This window comes from Cibotium barometz, chromosome 44 (genome assembly GCF_041138505.1).
Source record: "Cibotium barometz isolate CiBa-2024 chromosome 44, ASM4113850v1, whole genome shotgun sequence".
In the NCBI taxonomy this organism is placed as follows: domain Eukaryota; kingdom Viridiplantae; phylum Streptophyta; class Polypodiopsida; order Cyatheales; family Cibotiaceae; genus Cibotium; species Cibotium barometz.
In genome coordinates this window covers 47,478,580-47,503,092 of record NC_141089.1, presented here as the reverse complement: position 1 = coordinate 47,503,092, position 24,513 = coordinate 47,478,580, and the positions used below count along the sequence as shown (strand labels likewise).

At 45.9% G+C, this 24,513-nt stretch overlaps 1 protein-coding gene across 3 annotated transcripts in view; it reads right to left on the bottom strand.

The window, feature by feature from the left end:
• Positions 1-21,939, bottom strand: part of LOC147613373 (uncharacterized) — an 81,196-nt gene extending 59,257 nt beyond the window's left edge. For 2 of the 3 annotated variants that reach the window (XM_086782708.1, XM_086782707.1), the window contains exon 1: positions 21,742-21,938. In XM_086782708.1, coding sequence (XP_086638834.1) covers positions 21,742-21,865 — 124 coding nt within the window. In that variant the 5' untranslated portion in view covers positions 21,866-21,938. Of the gene's footprint in view, positions 1-21,741 lie in introns of all 3 variants that reach the window. The other variant, XM_086782709.1, reaches the window with a different exon arrangement.
• Between the last annotated feature and the right edge of the window lie 2,574 nt (positions 21,940-24,513).

Sequence of the window (24,513 nt, the reverse complement as noted above, 5' to 3'; positions counted from 1 at the left end):
ACATCAGGCCCCAGGCAGCATATTACCGAGAGTGGCGGGCTACAGATGGGAGACGACTTATAGACAGGAGGCCCGTTCGAAGCATGGTGGTCGCGGATCTGGAGGAGTTGCAATTCTTTTTAGTGAGGAGCTTCAGCCACTCATCCATGTTATGCGCCGTAATGAGAGCGCGAGGTACATGTGGGTCAGAGTGAGGGCAGATGAGGGTAGACCCCTATACATTGCTATATGTTACTTTCCACCCAGCACATCTCATTATGCAGCGCCCAAGGGGCAATCTCCATATATGATTCTAGATGAGGACATATGGGAGTTCTCCAAGGAGGGAGATGTTATCATACTTGGGGACTTTAATGCTCAAACGGCTCAGTACCAGACCTCCTTCTTTGACACTTCGGAGGAGATGTTGAGAGAGAGAGATGTGGAGGAGATGTGTTTGACTCAGAGATCACAGGATGAGGTGGAGTGTACTGAGTATGGGAGATACCTCTTGGAGATGGGGACTGCACATGGGCTGGCCATTTTAAATGGCCTAGAGAGGTATCCACTTGGCAGTGGCTTTACTTGCTTTCCACACAGACATGGGGACAGCACAGTGGATTATGTTTTAGCCTCGCCAACCTTCATCCCGAGTATCCAGGATTTTGCGATTGGCCCCAGACCTATCGGAGTTACAGTGGATAATGCACTTCTCTCCTTTACGGTGGATTTCCACTACAGTACCCGCCAGGTTGGGCAGTCCTCCTATCACCCAAGATATACCTTCTGTAGAGAGACTGATGGAGTATACACCGCACAGATCAACAGCTTGTTGAGTGCACAGGATCCACAGAGGCCATTAGCAGAGCTCACACAGATCTTGACAGAGGCTTTACATGCAGCTGCAGCGACGACCTTCCCACACACGCAGCCCACAGTACGACCACGTCCTGGGAGCATGCCCCAGAATAGTTGGTATGATGATGACTGTAGGGAGCTCAGAGCCCGGCTACAGAGAGAGGTGGCCACAGTGTTACTACATATAGACAGTCACGCATCATCTTCCGATGCCTCATTCGGCGGAAGAAGAGAGCATTCTTAGCTCGGCTGGAGAGAGACATGTATCAGCTGTTTTTGAGTCAGGATTCTGGGGAGGCCTAGAGATTGCTTAGAGAGCACCCCTCGCCTCCGGCCATTACCTCTCCAGATACATGGGGCAAGTATGCAGCCTCCCTCTACACAGTACCAGAGTAGCCACCACTACCGAACCACCCTCAAGTCTTGCAGCCTGCGCATCAGTCTAGCTTTGGGCATTGTGTCAAAGGCCTTGTAGAAATCCACAAAGCCACAGTAGATCCTCCTCCCATGTGCTTTGCCCTCCTCAATGATAGCCCTGAGGGTAAAGATATGATCCAAAGTAGAGAATCTCCTCCTTAAACCGGCCTGTCCTCGAGCTCGGACCCCTTGTCTCTCTGCCCATCTGCTCAACTCCTAATAGAGGCATATAGCTTGGCCAGCGAGTGACCAATCATAATGGTGCGGTAGTTAGTCGGCAGGCTCCGATCTCCAGACTTGAGTACCGGCACAATCGTGGAAGTACTCCAAGTCCCAGGAAACCCCTCACACATGGCTCTATTAAACATGAGAGCTAGCAAGTCTGTAATCATATCTCGAGCATGTATGAAATGCTCGGCTACAATGCCCTCATGATCCTGTGCCCTCCCTGTATGCAATCTGTTGATGGCCCTCCTCACCATCTCTGCTGTGAAGAAGGTAGAAGTGGGTGGACAAGGCTCTGGAGTCCATGTGAGCTCATTTGGGGTATTATGGCACTTTATGAGACAGTAGTTGGGCAGGTGCGGACTTCAGAGGGTCTCTCCCAGCCAATACACTCCACTATAGGGGTGAAACAGGGCTGCCCGCTCTCTTCGACTCTATTTGGACTATACATTGATGAGATCTTTGATTATATTGGGACACAAGGGGACAGAGGAGCCCAGTTGGCTGGCACTTGGATACCTCTGCTCTCATATGCTGATGATATTGTGCTTATAGCAAACTCACCAGAGGGTATGCAGAGGCACTTGGATACTTTACATGCTTGTGCACAAGATAGTGGGCTCTCAGTTAACCTTGGTAAGACCAAGGTTATGGTGTTTAACACTATAGCTCAGTGGGTCTGGAGATCAGCACCTATTTTCACATATGGGTAGGAGACAGTGGAGTATGTTGACTCATACACATATCTTGGAGTGGTGTTCACTGGGCCCACATTTTCCATGAGGGGGGAAACAGAGGCCAGATTGACGAGAGAGGATGTGCTCACAGGTATAGTTTCAGGAGCCACGCACCAAGGTAGGATCAAAACGTACGTACGGAACCAATCCGTACCGTACATCCGTACAGTACGGGGATCCGTACTTTTTTTTTGGGGTGGCGTGTCTGCATCTGGACTCTGGAGGCCGTACGACCTCAACCTTCCGGTAAGGGCTAGCCGCCATGCTCTCTCCTCTCTATAGTCACACTCTCTCTCTTCGCTACTGTAGCGGCCGCCTTCTCCCTGGGCCGCCCCCTACTCACCGCCGCCTCAGTTCGCCTCTGCCCTCACCACCCCTGTTCGCTTCGCGCCTCTGTGCGTAGCCCCCTCTCTGTTCGCCACTGGCGCCCAGTACGGCTGGCAATATAACTCACCCACCCTTGCTCAGGCCCCCAAGGCAGCAACATAACTCTCTCTCTCTCTCTCTCTCTCTCTCTCTCTCTCTCTCTCTCTCTCTGAGCCTTAGCCCACCATCTGTGGACAACTCACTTGTGACAATGTGACTTGTCTTAAGTAATAAGTATTAAGTATTAAGTATGATTAACTTATTAAGTATGATTGACGACTTGTGATTCTAATTTCTCACTTTTGAATTAGTAGGTTTGTGACCTTGTTGTGTCTCTATTTCGAAAGTTTTATATGTCAATGTGGACATGGACTGAAATTTTATGTAGGTGGCTGTGAGATTTTATGTATTTTTACCAATGGTACGTATTTTTACGTACCTTAAAAATTTTTTCCGTACCAAACAACGTGCAGTTCGTACGGATCCGTACAGTACATAACGTTTGGTACCACCTTGCCACGCACTAAGCTGTGGCTTTTTGACATGTTGGTCACATCGGCTATGCTATATGGAGTACAGATTTGGGGGCCTAGCCTAGATCGTCACAATTGATCAGGACGCACATACGATGGATGGAGATCGATGGAGAGACCACTTGTGTCCATGATCTCCAGGATGATTCGGGCTAAGGCCTCGATACCCCATGAGATTATCAAAGCCAAGATGGGAGCACCACCAATCATAGTCGAGGCTCTTGCCAAATCAATGTCCTTCATTCATAGCACCTGGGAGCTTCCCCGACACCGGTATGCACGACTTGCTTTAGAGTCCTCTCATCAGCTAGCCATGGAGGGAGACACTTCATGTTGGTATGCGCAGATAGCATCCTGGTTTGAGCTCCACGGGTTCAGTTTACACAGACTTACACCCTTCCAGTACTCTCTGGAGGCACCCTCTCTCGCCTTGACACATTCTGAGATTAGTGGAGTCATCTGACAAGACCTCATTCAGTTGGACACTAGGAGGACATGGCTAGAGCCCTCACAGGAGTTGGGGACGAAGATGGCTTTCTATAGAGACCATCTTCTCCGCACCACTGAGGATGGCTTTATACTTAGACCGAGCTACATGGATACCCATCTGTCTCATGGCCGTGGGACTCTAGTTGAGAGCGCTATCCAGTTGGGCAGATCCAGACGCCCGAGGGTTCGCGGATCCTCACATCGGAGACAGTGCCTACACCGGAGGATTCAGAGCATCATTGCAAGGCATCGGGCTCGTCCGACCAGGCATCTCACTATGGCATATATCTAGGCCATCCGGCACAGACCCATGCTAGAGCTCCTAGGATGATTACCACTCCAGCCATATATTGTTGTACTCAGTGTCATTTTTGTACTCCCCCATATTCATGTATTCAAGTATCCATGTACTCATGTACCCCATTTTGACTAGTAGCATTAGCTTCCCACCTGCTGCTTCCGGATGCTCCCTGCTGATGTATTGTAGGACTAGAAACTTACCTTCAGTTCTTTCTTTTCTTGTCCAGACAATGTATCAGATGTCACATGGTTGTAACTTTGGTCTCATAGGTCACTTTGGCCTTTTGAAGACATTAATATAACATTTCATTTCTCTCTCTATCTCTTTCTTTCTTTCTTTCTCTAACCCGCCCTCACATCATAGCTCACCACCATACTCCACACATTTGCCACCACTTCTTTCATCTGCACGTGGCGGTCTACCACCAAGACACCTTGCAGTTCCATGCCCGAAAACTGTTGGTATGATGACAAACACCGAGCCACACACTCCCATCTTAAGCAATAGGTATGGATTGGGCAAATCACGAAGCACGAAGTGCAACAGATTTCTCAACACCACACCCAACCCAAGAAAGGAGAGTTCTAAGCTCGGAAAGAGGATGAGTTATCGCACTCTTCTTAGGACCCAACTACAAAGAGGCTTGGAGGAACCTCTCAGAACATCGCCCCCCCCACACCTATCACATGCCCAAACACATGGCACTCCTATGCACGCTCCCTCTATCATATCCCCCATCGATCACCTCTACCCCCACCACACCACCTTCACCTTCTTCCCAAAGGGCATGGTCCTCAAGGCCATCCGTAGACTACATAATGGGACTCACTCCCGAGTACATCTCACATGCTGATGATACCCTAGCACCCCTACTAGCTTACATGTTCAATAGAGCCCTTTGTGAAGGATTTCCACCCTCTTGGTCCGCTAACACCATCATCCCCATCCTCAAAGCCGGAGATCCGCTTGATCCTAATAATTACAAGATGATCCTGATTGACCACATTGGCCAAACTCTATGGATCGGTGCTAGAGCCAGAGCTCAATTCATTTGCAAAGAGACAAGGATGCATAACCTCAAGACAGGCAAGCTTTTGGAGGAGCTATCTACCCTTGACCACATCTTCACTCTCCGTGCCATTATCAAGGAGGGTAGAGCATGACATCAGAGGATTTACTTTTTGCTTTGTGGATTTCCGCAAAGCTTACCCCCAAGCCCGCCACCTACAACGTCTACACGAGATAGGAGTTCCATCTGACATGGTTTGGAGCATCATCGCCCTTTATCTATCACGCACTCTTTTTGGCCCCTACATCGATGAGATCTCGAGCTTCATTGATAGATTAGGTGGGGCTCGCTCCACACTGGCAGACATATCGATCCCCTACTACTTTTTGCAGTTGACATCATCCTCCTTTCATATTCAACTGTCGCATGCACTCTGCACTGCATTGTAGTGCATGGTGACAAGCTGGCTCATCATCAGTGCATCTTGTATATCAGTAGTAACCCTTTTAGGATATGATTTTGTCGTATGCCTTGGCCCCATTGTAAGCCCCAATCCGGGACATGTCAAGCACGAGCTACATAGGTCTTTCCTCACCCATAGAAGGTCAGTCAGTCCAGTCCCTTAACCCACTTGAAGAGAATCATTCATGTATGTGGCAGTCAGTAGAATCCGTTTTGCATTTAGATCATGGTCTACAGTGCATAGCATTCATTTCATATGGTCTACAGTGCATAGCATTCATTTCATATGCACAACACAATGCTAATCAATACACTTAAATACACTAAGATTTGATGGACACTTGCTCAAAATACAAGAAGTAAATTGCTGAATTGACAAGAGACACACAATGAGCCTTGGTTGAACACAATGCTAATCAATACACTTAAATGCACTAAGATTTAATGGACACTTGCTCAAAATACAAGAAGTAAATTGCTGAATTGACAAGAGACACACAATGAGACGGAACGGCCGACCCCTCCCTCTAATAAAGTATATTGATCTTGGGAGAATCAAGTACATAGTGTCATGGGCATTTCTGACCAGATTTCCATACCAATGCATATGAATGCAGTATTGCAAACAAGTGGTTGTCGATGTAGACTTGCAACCCACACTACCCTCTCAAGTGCCCATGTTCCCTACCATCTACTCACACAAGTGGTTGTCGATGTAGACTTGCAACCCACACTACCCTCTCAAGTGCCCATGTTCCCTACCATCTGCTCTGTATTGTTCCACCAACACATGGTAGCAACAATCTACAAGAGAGCACGTAGGACAAGAGAACACTACACAGGGTATGTGATCTTGTAATCTGGTTCCTCCCTCTTGCTACTTGCTTCCATATTTAAGCATAAAAGCTTACCAATAACAAGTAGAGTCGATGACAGCGGAAGTCTTCGCGATGGAAGTCCTTGGAGTGTTGAGATCTTGATTTGTCGCCTTTCTTCGCGACAAAAGTCTTCAAGAGGATGAAGGGAACCTTGGGAAAGCTTCCCCTATGCTTCAACTTGAGAAAGGAGAGCTGAAATTAGGGTTTTCAGTAAAAAGACCAGAAATTACAGCAATTTCAGTCATTGGGAGTGTGTAGGAGAGTGATTAGCATCCGCAAACAGTCTAGGAAGCTTGAAAATCACCTTAGCAAGCTTGGAAATGGAGTTAGGAAGGAGAATGTGCAGAAAATGCAGCCCCTACAGCCCTCATGAAGGAGGCGCCAAACTCTAGAGAGAGGAAGAGGAGTGAGGTGGTGAGTTGTCTAGTGTAGGTGGCAAGTAGGTGCTTTGTGGAGCAAGCTAGAGTGGACACATAACTGGTTACTCCCTTTGTACAAAGGGGATAAGGTCTGGGTGGTGGACATTGGGTTATGTCCACCTCGCGACATCAGTGTGTGAACACTGGGCTGGTCATAATTTATAAGTGAGTTTTGGTGGCCCAAAACTTAATGAAGTGTGTACACACTCACTTATAAATTAGTGCTAACTCGTAAGGCCAAGTTTATGACCAACACTTACCACCTGTCACATGCCACATAACCATGTCAGCAAACAGTTTCACACGCACGGTTCGCGGGCGGGCGTCCCCTTACCCGCAAACTACACATTGGTCAAGCAAGCATGAAAACAGCATGCAATTTCAATTGCAAGCAAGCACATAAAGATGCTATGCAATGCAGCATTTGTATGGACAATCCCCGTTCATGAGACTATACCAAAATAGACGTGCTCCAGGCAAGTACATGAGGTACGAGACCCAATGGAACACCAATCCACCAAGCATTTCCGGCCATGTACACGGAGGCACAAGTCCCAACGGAAAGCCAAGTCTATAGTATCACATGAGTGGCATCAATCCCCGGCATAAACAACTGCCATGGACACCAATCCAATGTACATACATGATAAGAAAGCACAGGGGGACATCCCTCCCGGCTTCTAAACAGTTGTCCGCAACTGAAAAGCATCCAAATATATCTGAAGCACATGCGGGCAATCTTTGAAGAACTCTTCATCTACCCATTTAGCATCAATGGGAAGATAGTTCCTAAACTTCACAAGGTAACATCTCACAACTTTGCCTTCAGCAAGCTTGCGTTCCTTGTGATACACAATCTGCTCTAGCTGCAAGATCTCCTCAAGCTCATCCACTTCTGGTGGATCCTCAATGACCATTTCACTGGGCTCCGGCCCTACATACTTGCGAAGGAGACTCACATGAAAAGCATTGTGTATGTGCCAATGACTAGGTAACGCCAATCTGAAAGCCACTTTATTGATCTTCTCGATCACTCGAAAAGGCCCATAGTACCTGGTTGCAAGCTTGGAATATGCACCCTCTTTGCCAGGCCTCTTTGCAAGTCTTACTTTCTCAAATTTCAGCAATACCCAATCATTCTCTTTAATATCCAATTGCCTTCTATATGTCGGCAGCCTTTTTATGCTTGTCTTGTGACCTTGCAATGGCTGTCCGCACCTGAGTAAAAGTAATATCCAAGTCTCTTACATACTCATCAGCTGCATATCTCATCCTTTGTGCGAAGGATGGGTGGCAGAACCACCTTACCATAAACAATCTCAAACGGGACCTTTCCCGTAGATGCATGCACCGTGTTGTTGTATGCAAATTCCACAAGCGGTAAGTACTTCTCCCAAGAAGACTTCTGATCCGCCACATAACATTTCAAGAGATCCAACACGGCTGAATTTGCAGCCTCACTTTGCCCATCCGTTTGAGGGTGATAAGCTGATGAGAAGTCCAATTTGGTGTCGATATTATCAAATAAGGCCCACCAAGAGACACTTGTAGTCCTGGGATCTCTATCCCCCACAATGGACTTCGGCATTCCATAATGTTTGAACACTTGTGCAAGATATATTTTAACCATATGCTCAACTTTAATGGTCTTTTTGACCGGCAAGAAATGAGCTTGCTTGCTAAACCTGTCCACAATTGTCCAAATTGCATCATTATCCTGTTGGGTACGTGGCAAGTCCATAATCCATTGTAATACTTTTCCATGGCTGCGTGGGAATAGGCAATGGCTGAAGCAAACCTAGTGCCTTTTACCTATCAAATTTGACTTTTTAACAAGTGATACATGCACGTACATGTGCCTCTATGTCCTTCCGCATACCTGGCCAAAAGAAATACCGCTCAATCATGTGCGTAGTAGGCATTATGCCTCTATGACCAGCATATGGAGGAGCATGGCACTCATCCAAAACCTTTTGCCTCATGTGAGACACCACACATAAGCAATTATCTTTCATGAGATAACCCTCTTTGATCACATGTGAGGCATGTGCATGACCAGCCATCAAATCATCTCAAATAGTGGCAAAATCAACATCCGTATGATACAAATCACGCATGGTAGACAAGTCCCCATGAGAGGCAACCGAGATAGCTGTTACATACGGCTTTCGTGACAATGCATCGGCCACTAGATTCTTCTTTTCCGGGGTGTGTAAGATCTGAAAATGAAACATAGAGAGAAAATTGACCATCCTCATATGCTTCTCTGACAACTTAGTTTGAGTAAGAAAATACCTCAAACTCTGGTGATCTATCTTCACAGTGAAATCAGCCCCAAGAAGGTAATGTTTCCATATAGTAAGTGCATGAATTACAACCAAGAGCTCTTTCTCATAGATGCCAAGAGATAGCTCTGCATCATGCAATCTACAGCTCTCATAAGCCACGGCATGTCCCTCTTGATTAAGGACAGCTCCTATGCAATTTCCAAATGCATCACATTCCACACAAAAAGGCTTTTGCAAATCCGGAATGATCAACACTGGACCATGAGTAGTTGCATCTTTCAATTTGAAGAATGCATCTCTCTCTACAGTAGTCCATTTGAACACGGCCTTCTTCTTTGTCAAATCATGTAAAGGAGAAGCAATCCATGCAAAGTGCCGAATGAACCTGCGGTAGTAAGAGCGAAAACTACAAATCTCATGCACCGAACTCAATTCGGGCCAATTCCGAATTGCATCAATCTTTGCAGGATCCATCCGCACTCTCATCTTTGGACACAATATGCCCAAGATAATGTATCTCTCATAAGAAGAACTCACTCTTCTTTGCAGTTATAAAGAGTTTATGCTTATGGAGCTCTTCAAAAACAATAGCCAAATGAGCTTTATGCTCTTCTTCGGTCTTCGAGAAGACTAGGATGTCATCAAAGAAGACACCTGTAAATTTCCTGTACCCACGGAATATGCGATCCATCATTCTATTGAATGTAGCCGGGGCATTTGTAAGACCAAAAGGCATAACAAGATACTCATAAAGCCCAAATGCTGTCCTGAAAGCAGTTTTGTGTACATCCTCAGGCACTACACGCACTTGATGATATCCACTCTTGAGATCAATTCGGCTAAAGCATGCCGATCCATCCAACTTGTCAAGGATGTCGTCTATGTGTGGAATCAGAAACCGATTCTTGTTGGTAAGCTTATTCAAAGCTCTATAATCCACACACATACGAAAGGATCCATTCTTCTTTTGAACCAAGAGGACGGGTGAACAATATGGGGAAGAGCTTGGCTGAACCAAACCCTTCTCAAGAAGCTCATTCACTTGCTTCATAATCTCCTCTTTTTGGGATGCACTTACACAATATTTAGGTGGCTGTCCATCATTTTCCAGGTTTTGGACAGTCCTCTCTTTGCCTTGAAATGAGGGTTTAGCCTTATTGGATCGACTCAATTTGAGTTCCAATTGCTCGGTGGCAGTGGCGGCTGCGATTAATTGGTGTAAGGTATGACGAGGATACATTTGTAGTCCCGCTTTGTACATGGGTTGCAATCCCGATTGAAACCTTCTCTTCCTTTCCGCCTCAGTGACATGCATAAATGGAGACACCTCCAAAAGCACTTTCCAAAACTTTTGTACATATGCATTTACCGATTCCCTCTCATTTTGCTTTACCCAATCCCACTTCATTGTTATCTCATTCAATGCATTGGGAGGCAAGAATTGAGCACAGAACCTCTCCTTGAACTCTTCCCATGATCTAACAGGATTCGGTGAGAGCTTCTCCGTGAGCCACCAATGGACAACAGTGCCTTTCATGAACATGCTTACATGCCGGATCATGGATTTCTGAGTGAAATCCTCATCACTGAAAGCAATATCAAACTGGGCAATAAAAGCAAGTGCCTTTGATGCATCATATTCCCCATGATATGTGTCAAACTTCACAGATTTGTCTCCGGCTTTGAAGTCACGACTTTGATGCATGTGTGTGCATCTCAACATGTTTTTCCCCATGTTTGTCCATTGGGACAGCCCCTGTGTGACTGGCATCATTTTAGGACCAAAAGGTGATGCATAAGGCATAGATACATGTGCCCTGTAAGCATAAGGCATGGTTGGCCCCTCAACATGCATTGATACATTTTCAGCCATAACTTCTCCCTCACGAACACACTCGAGGCATGAGTGGTATGAGAGATACGCGGAATACCTGCACCAACAGAAAATTGCAGCCCATGTTGCATGTGTTGTGCATGCACATTTTCAGCCGGCAATGGCATTTGACATACATTTTGACCACTGCCATAAACATTGTATCCTTCACGGGCTACATAAGGTGTTCCTGCATGGCGTGAAGTCACTGATTGTTCCTCTCCCATCGCATGGAGATTCATCCTCTTAGACATAAGTTCTTGTGCGAGCACTTGTGGGGATTCCAAGACATGTGGGATGGTTGCCTTTTCTGCATAGGCATCCTCGGTACGAGCCAAGTATGCACGTGCTGCATCCCTCGGTTGCATGTGCAACTCGTGAGCAATCATTGCCATTGTATGATCCATATAAGATTCAGCTTTCTTGGCCTTCAAACGGTCATGTACCAATGGATCCTCGCGGCGGTAGAGATTCAATTCTTCTTGTTGTGCATGGAGAAGAGCTTGCATACGAGTAAGTTCAGCCCTTAAGACTATGGACTCTTCTTCCTAAGTACAAAAGCTAGTATAGCCGGTACAATGGGTGGTACAATAACTAGTACAACCAGTACAATGGCTGGTACAGCAGTGAGCACGTACAAAGGTTGGTACAACAAGTACAATGGCTAGAAATCATAATAAATGATTAAATACCCTTGCCTTCAGTATTTCTTCGCGATGGAAGCCTCCAAAATAGTCCCCAACAGCCGGTATTCTTCATGAGCAGCCTTCAAGAGAGAGAGAAAGAGAGTAGCCATCATTAGGGCAGCCTGTAACGGTGGTAGAGGCTAGTGTGCAGCAAGAGAGCCTCCATTAATGAAGAGAGAGGGCTCCAATTTATAGATTTGGGCCTCCCATGAGCTGAAATTGCAAGAGAAGACTACAATGACAAGTGGAGAACCACACAATAGCTGAAGTGACAAGTGTGAGCCCACTTGTCTCACTTTGATCCACTTTCTAACAAGTGTCAGGCCACTTGTCTCACTTTGGTCCACTTTCTTGCCACATGTCCCAATCTAAGAGATGGGTCCTTCCATAAACTTTATCTCTAAAAATATCTCAACTGGTAGACATTCTGTCATAGGCACTTTGCCAACTCTTGGTATCTGCTCAATTCCAGATGTAATGACACGAACAGAATTTCCATCGGAGTCAGGCCAAAAATAGCAACTCTCCTAAATTTTAGGAGTGTGGTCCTTTGTATTCTAGGATAATCTCCCATTTCCAAAGCTTGTACTTTCCAAATATTTAGACATCCTGGAGTCCACCAGACCCCTTTCATACTGGGAAATGTCCAGGCTGGTGACACGTGGACCAAGCGGCAGCCTCACAAGCCTGTGAAGGGCAACGTGGAGCTTTCATTAGTGCAGGCAGCAGTCGATAGGCAGCGGATAGGCAGCGGACAGCAGCCCAAGCAGCAACCCGACAGGAGGAAAACGCCAAAATTGTGCTGGTCGGCAGCATTAAATGCTGGTCGGCCACATTTGGTCCAGTCATCCCAGTTTGGGTCCAATCGGCCAGTTTTGCAAGGGCGTATATAAAGAGGGCCAGGTCTCTTAGTCATTCATTCAAGTTCCCACTTGGGACTTGGGTCATTAGTTAGAAGTGCAAGAACCTTTTCAAGGGAAGCTCAGCTTCCAACATGGCATTGTAACAGACATGTATATGAATAAGATTTTGAGTAGGTTAGGTTACTGCTTCCTCTCTTGTGTTTTTATCCAGTTGTTTGTGCATCAAGCATCCAATGGGAGTGCTGCGTTTTCTTATGAGTGATGATCTGGCCACAGAGAGTTCCGCATGTGACATTGGTATCAGAGCGCCAGCACTCAGCAGGATTTCCAGTGCTCCAAGAGCAGTCCCAAGAGAAGGTGCATAGTCCGAGGCAAGGAACACAGCTAAGGGTAGATCTCCAAGGAGGATGGTCGGTGTTCAGCAAAGCCATAGGGAAAAGGCAATCCGTGGGTGGATGCCAAAGGGCATACTGGTGAGCCCATAGGAATACTGGTTCCAAGGGATAATAGTCATCCAAGGGTGGAGCGAAGATGCCAGTGATCAGCCTCAAGGAAGGACACCAAGACCTCGTGTTCAAGGGACAGGGCATGAAGGCAAGGGGACTCAGTGGATCAGGATGCAAGTTCTTCAAGTGGAGCCATCTCGGAGGATAGCAATGTTTTCTAGGTGAAGTCAAGTTGCCAGATGTCCAAGGATGATAGTGAGGAGACATGGCAAGGAATGAGGGACGATGACAGTCATCCAAAGAGGTAGGTTGGATCCCCGCCATCAAATTTAGCAGGGGGGATGTCACGTGCATGCCACATGGACATGCTTCCGCCTTGATCTGGACAGAGTCAGAAACCTTTTTAGGGCTGAGTGGGACCAAGAGGGCTGCAGCAACACAGGATGAGAAGGCATGGACCAGGCGGCAGCCTCACAAGGCTGTGAAGTGGAGCTTTCATTAGTGCAGCCAGCAGTCGATAGGTAGCCAGCAGCAACCCGACAAAAGGAAAACGCCAGAATTGTGCTGGTCGGCAGCATTAAATGTTGGTCGGCCAGATTTGGTCCAATCGGCCAGTTTTGCAAGGGGCTATATAAAGAGGGCCAGGTCTCTTAGTCATTCATTCAAGTTCCCACTTGGGACTTGGGTCATTAGTTAGAAGTGCAACATGGCATTGTAACAGACAGGTATATGAATAAGATTTTGAGTAGGTTAGGTTACTGCTTCCTCTCTTGTGTTTTTATCCAGTTGTTTGTGCATCAAGCATCCAGTGGGAGTACTGCGTTTTCTTATGAGTGATGATCTGGCCATAGAGGCTTCCGCATGCGACATCACACAACTTTGTTAATTACAAACTTATGCAGAAATTGAGTCTTAACACAACACCTAGCAATCATACCTGTGAGGTACGCCTACCTGCAGGTCGGCAAGTATGGGATCGAAAGGTGGAGAATCTACCGATCTGAATTCAAGAATACGAAGATACTCTGGAATGCTATATTATGCATCTAGAGCATGTAGACTTGTTATTAGGGATTGAGTGGTTTAAGACTCTTCAAGTCCAGATAGATTGGTCTAGTTACACTTTTTCTTTTGAACATAGGAACACCCAGTATAGTATCTTAGGTGATTGTATACATCCCTCTCATGGACCTCTTGTAATTACAGTTGATTTTAGAAATATAATGGATTCTTCTTTGTATAATGCTTTCCATTGTGTCTTGATTCCACTTTCTTCATTTCTCATACCTACAATGGATGTTAACGAATTAAGTGTGTTTGAAAGCAACGAATTAAAGAAGATACTTAATTTATTTCAAGATGTATTTCCTAAGGAACTGCCATCAGGCTTACCACCTGAAAGGGCAGTAGATCATCGTATCAACCTGCTCCCTGGTGCTCACCCTGTTAGTATTCCACCTTACAAGATGAGCCAAGCTGAGAAAGATGAGTTGGCAAAACAACTCGAAGATTATTTGAGGATGAGCCAGATCCGTCCAAGTAAATCACCTTGGGGTGCACCTGTGTTACTCAGGAGAAGAAAGGACAACACCTAGAGAATGTGTATAGATTACAAGAGATTGAACAAGCTAACAATTAAGAACCGTTATCCTCTCCCTAGATCAAATGACCTGATTGACCGGTTACCCGAAGCGAAGTATTTCACAAAGATAGATTTACGTACTGGCTATCACCAGATACGTATTCATGAAAGGCATGTCGAAAGAACATGCTCCAGCCACCTTCCAGCAAATAATGAACGATCTTTTTCGTGAACATTTGGGAAAATTTATGATTGTGTTCTTGGATGATATTTTAATATATAGTCGTACTCTTGAGGATCACGTTAGACACCTCACGACTATCTTAACTATTTTAAGACATAATCGACTATATGCTAAATTAAGTAAATGTGAGTTTTTTATGACAGAAATCATTTGCTTGGGATACAAGATCACTAGAGACGGGTTGAGCATTAACTATCACCGAGTTCAAAAGGTTCTGGCCTGGCCTATACCGCGCAGACTATGAAACAACTTCGTTCTTTTCTCGGTTTTGATGTTTTTCTTCAAAAATTTGTGCGGAAGTACTCTCAGCTCACACTACCAATGACCGACTTGTTGAAAGGTCGTGGACGTAAGTCGAATCAGCTTATCACTTGGAATAACGATCTAGATATGGCCTTCAGACTTTTAAAAGATAAAGTCAAGGAAGCACCTATCTTAGCACTACCCGATCCTAGTAGGCCTTATGTTCTTGAGACTGATGCCAATGACTATGCAATCGGGGCTGTTCTATTCCAAGATGGTAGACCTGTTGCTTTCGAGAGTAAAAAGCTAGACGACACTGAATCTCGTTGGCCAACCCTTGAGAAGGAGCTTTATGCTATCATTCACGCTCTCAAAGTTTGGAGACATTATTTATATGGCTCCAAGTTTGTGGTATTAGTCAATCAAGTATGTGCGTGATGCAGATGATTTGAGAGGAAGGAAAGCTCGATGGGTTGAGTTAATGCAAGATTTTGTTTTTGAGATTCATTATCGAAAAGGGTCCATGAATAGTGTCACAAATGCGCTTAGTCGAATTAGAGAGGTGAATACTTTGTCGTTTACCCAGACTTCTACTGACTTATTTCAGTCATTGAGAGGGCTTTGCAGGACTGATAGTTATTTTGGTCCATTTTGATAGAAGATCCAAGACGGGAGCTCATTCATTGACCAAGACTCAATGATTGAGCAGCCTACCATTCAGGCTAGGTCAGTGGATGATTCGGAATGGTTTACTATTCCGTAATGACAAAATTTGTGTACCACAAATCCCGGACATTAGGTCCAAGATTCTTAAGGAGTGTCACGACGCTCCTTATGCTAGACACCTTGGGGTACACAGGACATTATCGTTAGTGAAACACACTTTTTATTGGCCAAAGATAAAAGGGTATGTAGAAGATTATGTTCTCGAGTGTGAAGTTTGTCAAGCAAATAAAGTTGAACGCTTTAGACAGGCTGGACTGTTGCATCCTTTGCAAATCCCAGGTAATAAATGGGAAAGTATTTCCATGGATTTTATTATTGGATTGCCAAGAACACGTCAAGGCCACGATTCTATTTGGGTTGTGGTGGATCGCTTGACAAAAATGGCTGGATTTTTACCGATACGGAAGACCATTACAGCTACGCAATTAGCAAGCCAGTTTATCGAGCAATTGTTTAAACAGTACGGGTTTCCACAGGACATAGTCAATGATAGGAACTCTAAGTTTACAAGTGACTTTTGGAGGCTTGTTTTTGAGAAGTTGGAAACAACTTTGAATTTGAGTTCCTTAGATCATCCTCAATCTGATGGCCAGACTGAAAGAGTGAATCAAATTTCGGAGAATATGCTTCGAGCACATGTCTCTAAAAGACAAAGTTCATGGGAGGATTATCTTCCTATGTTAGAATTTGCATATAATAGTACTAAGCATACGAGAGCGTGGCAGCTGACATGTATGCACGTACGGTTGGCCACATAGGCTAGACTGCACGTGTGGCTGGCTGGCTGGCTGTGTCACCAATTGGCCGACCATTTGGTCCATCTCCAAATTTGTCTCGTTCACTTGAGGCCAAGCCGGTGTCTCATGTGAAGGGGCCAATATTTTTGCACAACATGGACGGGAGCCAGACTGGTGCCACCCGTGTATGACCTGGACTGTGTTCTATCCATGGGATTGTCACGCCATGGAAGAGCCAGTATTTGTGCCGTGTCTTGCCTATGGGACTATCACTCCATAGGGAGGCTCGTGCCTGGATTTGTGTCGTACCTATGGGACTCACTCCATAGGAAGACCGGGATTTATGTTTTCTGTCGTGCCATCATTGTGCCCGACAGAAATGTTTAGTACTTGTTCCATGAACGGGGGATATGTCCATGATACTGTTTGCACATGCATTCCATGTTTTGCATGTTTGGAACTTTTTTCGCATGACTTGTATTTTTGTGTTTGCTTGTTTGACGTGCCACTTACTGAGCTGGGACGCCTGATGAAGTTTGCTCTGTCTTCTGACGAGTTTTGTTGCGTGTGAACAGGTGGTAAGTGTATTGCAATTGTTTATTTTATAGCTTTCTTTCTAAGCTTTATTTTTTATAACGTTGCAAGTTCACATTCATTAAAGAGTGGGCACCCTCCCAAATATTTCATGATGTCCTTGGTAGGATGGGCACCCATTATGGGCACCCACGTATGGGTCAAGGTGGGGAGGGAAACCCCACTTAATCTTATGTGTGGGGGTGGGTGCATGACCACCTACCCACCCCTCACCTTGAGACTTTGGAATTGGCCGCCTCCATGCAACTGTGGTGGGCCGGCCAGCTGTTTATCATGCACCCCCTTCCATCGCTTAGGAGTGAACCTCCTCTTGCTTATAATCAGCTGCGCACAGGCCTCTTATCATCTTGCTAGATACAGCTGCACACTGGTGGACTGCGCACAAGCCTCTTCTCCGCTTGCCCTCGGGTTGCTGCACGCTGGTGGGCTGCGTCCAGGCCTCCTCTCCACTCTGCAGGCGGCTGCGCCCAGACAGTAGGCGGCTGCGCCCACAGGCCTCCTCTCCACTCTCGGGCAGCTGCGCCCAGGCCTCCTCTCCACTCTACAAGCGGCTGCGCCTAGATAGCAGGCAGTTGCGCCTAGACTCCTCTCCACTCTGCAGGCGGCTGTGCCCAGACACCTCTCCACTTGCTGACAGCTGCGCTCAGATCTCCAGGCGGCTGCGCACTCTTCCCTCTTGCCAGTAGGCTGCTGCGCCCTGGTGTCCATCTCTAGCAGTAAGTGGATTAAGATTTAAGCAAAGGACTCTGATGTAAATCTGATAAGGGATACTCTCTGCTGCTAACACCCGTTCGGTGCCGGGTAGTCCAAGCTTCTAGAGAACCACGGTCCATGGGTGCTGAGATCGAGAGAGCCAGGCGTTAGTACGGGAGCGCCTGTTTGTGCGTGGTCCTGGAACACCAGTGGAGCGCGCTCTGCGAATTCCAGTGAAGGCACGGGACCGTAGAGACTAGACTTCTTCAAGTGGATCGCTCTCCTTCAAACGACTACTCCAAGTCCCTTGTTTGGTAACTGTATTCATTTCAGTAGTACATGGACATCATCTGGTTCGTTGAACCCATGGAGCATTGTATCTTTTAAATACTCCCAATAATATATCATATATTGAGGGGGGGGTCGGCCCGTTCCGGCCCCAGTGCTGGTGTCCATTGATCAACATTTCATTTCATTTCAGTTTTTAGTTGTTATTAAGTTGTCCATTCAAATTGTGATATTTAAGTTGTGCTATTACGCGTGTGGGCGTCCAACGGAATCTATTCCCACTTGACGGGATCGGTTTCAGGCTGGCTGGCTAGCTGCTCAAGAGCTTAGGCGGCTGCAGGTACTGCCACGTAGGCAGGCAGGCGCACAAGCTTGAGTGAGAAGGAAGCGCTACCATGTCTATAGCAGGGTAGCAAAGGCAAAGAGAAGTGAAGCTGTGCAACAAGTGCAAGGTGGGCAGCAACGATGGCGGCTGGCTCAAGCGCTGGCGGCTAGCTGCCACGCAGGTGGACAAGCGCATACAGCGTGGGCAGCAGCGAAGCGTCGCCGGCCAGCAAGACGCGTAGGGAAAAAAAAGGCGCAAGAGAAAAGCGCCGACAGCCCAAAACACGAAAAGAGAAGCAGCGTGGGATTTTCGAAAAGAAGAAAATGCTAGGCCCCATGTTTATTATTTTATTTTATTTTTTATTTTATTTTTTTAAGAAGAAAATAAAGATCTATTCGATAGTTTTTGAGAAAAGCTCTTCTAGTAGATTTTTCTAAGAAGAAAAAGCATAGCTTTTTCCCCCCTATGCTTTTTTCCCCAAACTTGTATAAATAAGGGACCAAGGCTCTTGTATCCCACAACACATCTTGGGTGAAAGCTAGGAGGAGATCTCCTCCCCGTGGATCAAGGAGGCATCTTCTCGAGAATTGTACAAGGGCTACGCCGACCTTAAGTTATAAATAAATACCTGCAGGGACGCCACGCTTTGGGGCCAATTGGTCTTTTGTGCAGGAGCACTCTAGCTCCACTTGTTTATTTTCTTCTTCTTTCAAATTTATTATTCTAGTTCGTAAAGTGATTAAAGTGTGATTAAGTGTGTTCACCGCCCGTCAAGTTGTTGAAGGCCGGTTTCACGAACTGGCACTGTTTCATATGCAGGACAATGCACACCTGACCTTGGACGCATGTGTAGGACAATACACACTTGACCTCAGACGACTGAAATGGAACCCTAGCTGACTCGTCCCAGACTGCGCTCACATGGAACCAGTTTTCCATCCCAGGTCCTGCACCTTCTCTGCAGATGTCTACATGGCATCCAAGTGTGGGATGCACGTGACACTTTGGCTGCCTTCCATAAAAGGTATAACACCTACTCTAAGCCTATGTCTAGACCCAGCCCCCAAGCAAGGGCTGAATGACTAAAACAATGAGCAATATTTGCCTTTTATAGGCTAGAAATGGCTTGATGGACCGGCCGACTAGGTCCTAGACAAAATTCCCTTCTTGTACTACAGCCAGCAGGGATCTTCTCATTCATAACTAGCCGACAGCAACCCAGGGAAACTCCATCAAATATTCCCTGCCAAATCAGCATCACATGCTCCAAAAACCTAGTTCTGATCTGTCTTTATCTGGTTGCTCTCCTCAGGATTAGCTCTAAGTTCAGCCAGTGCATGTCTTGCACATGGCAGGCACTCCTTTGGGGGCTCGTCGCCGAGGGCAGGATCGAGCAAGATGGCCCATTTGCCTTGTAGCCAAGGAGACCGGAGTACTCTACCCACTAAAGATTCGGGTTGACTTGGAGGCTCGGGGGCACAATGACTGGTGGAAGATCCTCCAAGGAGGCAATGCAGACTCGGATCTAATAGACGATGTGTCAAGTGATAAAGGATTCAATATATAGGCCTCCAAAAAGTAGGCCAACTTCCATTTTGCTTTAGTTTGTGTATTTGCAATTTGGTAGACAACCCACTATTACCCATTATGGGCAATTTACCTCACACTCACAGCCGCTTTTGTCCCTCTCACAACAAGGTACAAAGCCCCAACCCTAACTAGTAGGGCTAGCATGACCCATACATTAAATGAATGTAGATAATGCATGTAACATCAACTCATGTTCAGCTCTCTGCCCAAAAATATCAACCACATACAACTGCCCACGCCATAAATAGTTCATTGCTTTCCTTGCAAGACTAAGCTTCTGCAAATTGCTTAATCTTTTGCGACTCTTATGGCACTAGAATAGTCAAAGAACGTGACTAAGGGAGGCCAAATGTCTCTCAATGAATGAAATTTATGGATGTCTTTTAAGTCAAGAATGGAGATTTTCTCTTGAATATTCATTGAATGAGCAAATCAAGCCAATGCAAAAGAACACTCTTTTGATATATCATAATTATACTCATAACTATTCAGGATTTCTTTATTTGGAGATACTTTTGTGACATCAGATAATGATAAGAGTTTGATGTGTGCTCTTAAGAACCAAATTGTGAGAAATCACTTTTAGAAGATTGATGAGCTTCCACTCAACCCATAAGGTGAGAAATTAATTTAGGAAGTCACAACTCACCAAAACACATGATCCACTATAAAAGAGCAAACATGACTCCCAAAAATGGATGCATGTAGAGCTGTTTGCATGAAAAATATAGCCTTGGTGCCAAGCAAGAAAAGAGTCTTGGTGCTTGTTTAGCACAAAGCATGAGGTGGCGTGTCTTGGTGCTTGTTTAAGACCAAGCATCTTGGTACCTGTAAGGAGCCACACTCGTTTTTCTGACCTCTGAGAGAGAAGGAATTGATTACAGTAATTGACTCTCTATCCTAAATGAAGTGAGGTCAGCTATTCGTGTCATGAGCCATGCTTCTTTGTCACGATAACACTAACGAATGTGAGATTCTTTAAAGTATTTTGAACCACAAAATTTGTGTTAGTAACTTGCATTTTGTGTTACCTGCATTCACACACAGCTTTTTATGGTCCCTTCTTAGATTAGAGCGTATTAATGGCACATAGAGTAAATCCGAATTGCATCAGTAGAATGAGATGTAGAGGTGCAAGGGATAATATGTTGAAAGAGAGAGACTCCAACTTGCATAAAGCAGAGTGTGTTCAACAGTTATGTAACTGTCATCCACTCTTTTTCCTTCAAGTTGGATGCAGCTTGGTCAAGGGGCTGGACTGTGGCTATAGATGAAAGATAAAAGAACTCTTCTGCACTGTATTGGCGTACTTTGTAATAGTATACTACTAGAAGAGAACTATGTGGTGACCAAACACCTGACGCAGTAGCTACATGTCTTCTTCACACTCTAAAGGTGCATGATAAAAGCTGCATCATCTATAAGTGCTTTGAAGTCTATTTCGCCCCTGATGGAATTTGCCACCCACTTAGAGTTCCCAAAACAGCCTGACTTGTTGACAACGCCTCGTGGAGGGATAGGTCCAAGCTCTAACACATCTTTCCAAGAGGTCCATTGCAGAGGACAACACTTCAGACTACAATTCGCACAGCGAGGGCACACAATTCTCAAGCTGGGCTTGCACACGGGGACACCCCCAGCTTTCATGGATCAAGATCAAACCCATTAAAGCCTTGAACATTTCCAAGGCTGAGAAAAGTCCTTTTGTTGCCCAATGATTCCTTCAAAGGTTGCCATGTGAAAAGGGAGGACGGTAGAGGGAATAAACAGCAAAACGATGTAGGCGCATGCAATGAGACCATGCATACATACACATATATACAATATGCATAAATGCGCGTATGTGTGTGTTATATACATACAGGCCATTCAAAAAAAAATGATATTTACCCATACGGATCGCTGGCCTTGGGAGTGTGAGGATGGCGAGGAAGAGCAGGAGGCCGCAGATGGAGATGGCAAGAGAAAGCCCGATTGCCGGGTTGCATCCAAACTTCCTGAGCTTCACCCTCATCTTCTCCTACGTCCCGCTGGATTCATACTTCCCCTCAGCGATCAAAGTGCAAAATGAAATTTTATCGAAAAAGAAATGTTGTTTCCTCAATTAATTAGAAGAGTATATTTCAAGCACACAATTTTTTTTAGAATAAAACCCACTCCTTTTTTGCAATATTGGACATGTTAGGAATGGGAAACGTTATAGTCCTCTTTCAAAATCCATAGGAAAGTAGTAAGAAGAAGATTATTGTGTAATAACCATGCTTAAAATTGGAAATGGTAGGGAAGTAATCTCACCATGAGATAAACCAAGACATTCATCCATGCAACTTGACTCTCTCTCTTATCGTTGTATGTATGTCTCTCTCTCTCTCTTTCTCTACAAAGGAGCCTAGCGTAGAGACTCCAATGGTTGGCGTGCACAACAAGAGTATGGAACTCTGTGTCTCTCATATTTGTGTATGAGTGTGAGGGTTACTGGGGAAAATCATAGCTCACATCCTTGCAAGTAGGTCACCTATGTCATCTCTTTGTCGTCAATGCACCACATTCCTCTCTCTCTCTCTCTCTCTCTCTCTCTCTCTCTCTCTCTCTCTCTCTCTCTCTCTTTGGTTTTAGTACAATGTAGAGCTAAGTATAAGCTTGGGAATGTAGCGAAGAGTGTGTAAAAAGTATTTTAGTTGCCTCTCTTTCATTTTCCATACAAGAGAACAGAGGAGGAGGTGAGGAGTAGGTTGCAACAACCTTGCAGTGGTGGATGGAGGAAGCATGGCAATGAGCTTGATGATGCAGGCATAGGCAAGCTAAGCACATGAGCAAGGTGTGAGAGGGTTGAGGTAGGGAGGGTGATGACATAAGAGGAGAAGAGTTGTGTTGCCACTTGTGAGATTGAAAGGTTCAAACATTTTATGTCTACCTTAGCAAAGACACGGATAGACACATAAAATGTGGACACATTTTATGTCAACCTTAGGAAAGCCACATGGCTAACGTCTATCTTTAGGCATTAATTAATGCACGTGTGAAGCAAGCATCTTAGGCACCCAAGTTAGATTTTAGCTATTATGGACACCCAAAATGTTTTTTTGCATTAATTAATTAATAACATCGAGTGAATGTTGAGTTCTAATAAGCTTCATTTGACCTCACCATGCTATCTGAGTGGATGCACCTCACCCTTCTACTAGGCCAACAGAGACTGGACCAAGGATAAACTAGGAACTTTCTCACTATGTTCAAAGCGTAAAAATTAGCCCATTCTTTCAATAAATCCCCGATTATTATTCATTTTGATGTTTGCACGGTAGAATAACCATTTTGAAACCATTAGTAAGCTAGGTACCAAAGAGCCAAGAAAATACAAGGAAAACAGTCGATGTAAAGTGAAATCGGGCATATCGAGTCGGATCATTTCAATCCTAGAAGTAGAATCGCCCAATCTAACCCTTGGAATTGGATCGTTTTGGCTAGGCTAGCAAATTGTTGACGTGACTTCTGGAATCATCTACTACAGGCTATTGTATGTTGAAATTATGGATCAAGCTCTCCTAATGAAACATTGTAATATGAGCCTTTAATTGGCAATAACTAACTATCGTTGAAAGTGAAACCAGTGCCACAGTACCTTCCAAATCTGTATTTGGTGGATGTGCAATAATTGCTTGTTGGAGATCCGGTTATAAGCTTGTAACTTTAGTTTTCAATTATATTGAGCTTTAAACCTTTGAGATTTAAAAATAAATATATTTTCCTTTCATGTTCCCATAATTTTCATTGGCCATGCCATTCATGCATGTTGGTGTCTTTTTTGGTCATCACATTCATCCATGCTAGGGTCCTCTGAGACTCTCTCTCTCTCTCTCCGCCTCCTCGTCCTCCCCCCCTTCGCTCTCTCTCCCACTGCCTGCCTCCGCCTCCTCGTCCTCCCCCCCTTCGCTCTCTCTCGCGCTGCCTGCCTCCGCCTCCTCGTCCTGTCCCCGCTGCTGCTGCTGCCCTTCGCCCCCCCTTCGCTGCCTGTCTACCTGCACCCCCCTTCGCTCTCTCTCCCGCTGCCTGGCTCCGCCTCCTCGTCCTCCCTTCACTGCCTGTCCTTCGCCCCCCCTTCGTCCTCCCTGCTGCCTGCCCTTCGCCCCCCTTCACTGCCTGTCTACCTGCGCCCCCCTTCTCTCTCTCTCTCCCGCTGCCTGCCTCCGTCTCCTCGTCCTGTCCCCGCTGCCTGCCCTTCGCCCCCCCTTCGCTGCGTGTCTCCTACGCCCCCCTTCGCTCTCTCTCCCGCTGCCTGCCTCCGCCTCCTCGTCCTCCCTTCGCTGCCTGCCTTCGCCTCCTCGTCCTCCCTTCACTGCCTGCCCTTCGCCCCCCCTCGCTGCCTGTCTACCTGCGCCCCCCTTCGCTCTCTCTCCCGCTGCCTGCCCTCCGCCTCCTCGTCTTCCCTTTTCCCACCCACCCTTCCTCAAGCCCCCAAGGCGGCAACATAACTCTCTCTCTCTGCTGAATCTCCTCTCTTTCCCTTTCCCCTGCATGACTTGAAACCCCCCCTCCCTGTTGTTGCTGCTATTTCGCGCTGGTGTCATGGATTAATTTTCAGTCCATTGGCTGTGGGAAGTTCTGCAAAAAGTTATGGCCAAGACCGGGTTTAAAGAGGAGCTCGTGAAGGTGGAGGACAAG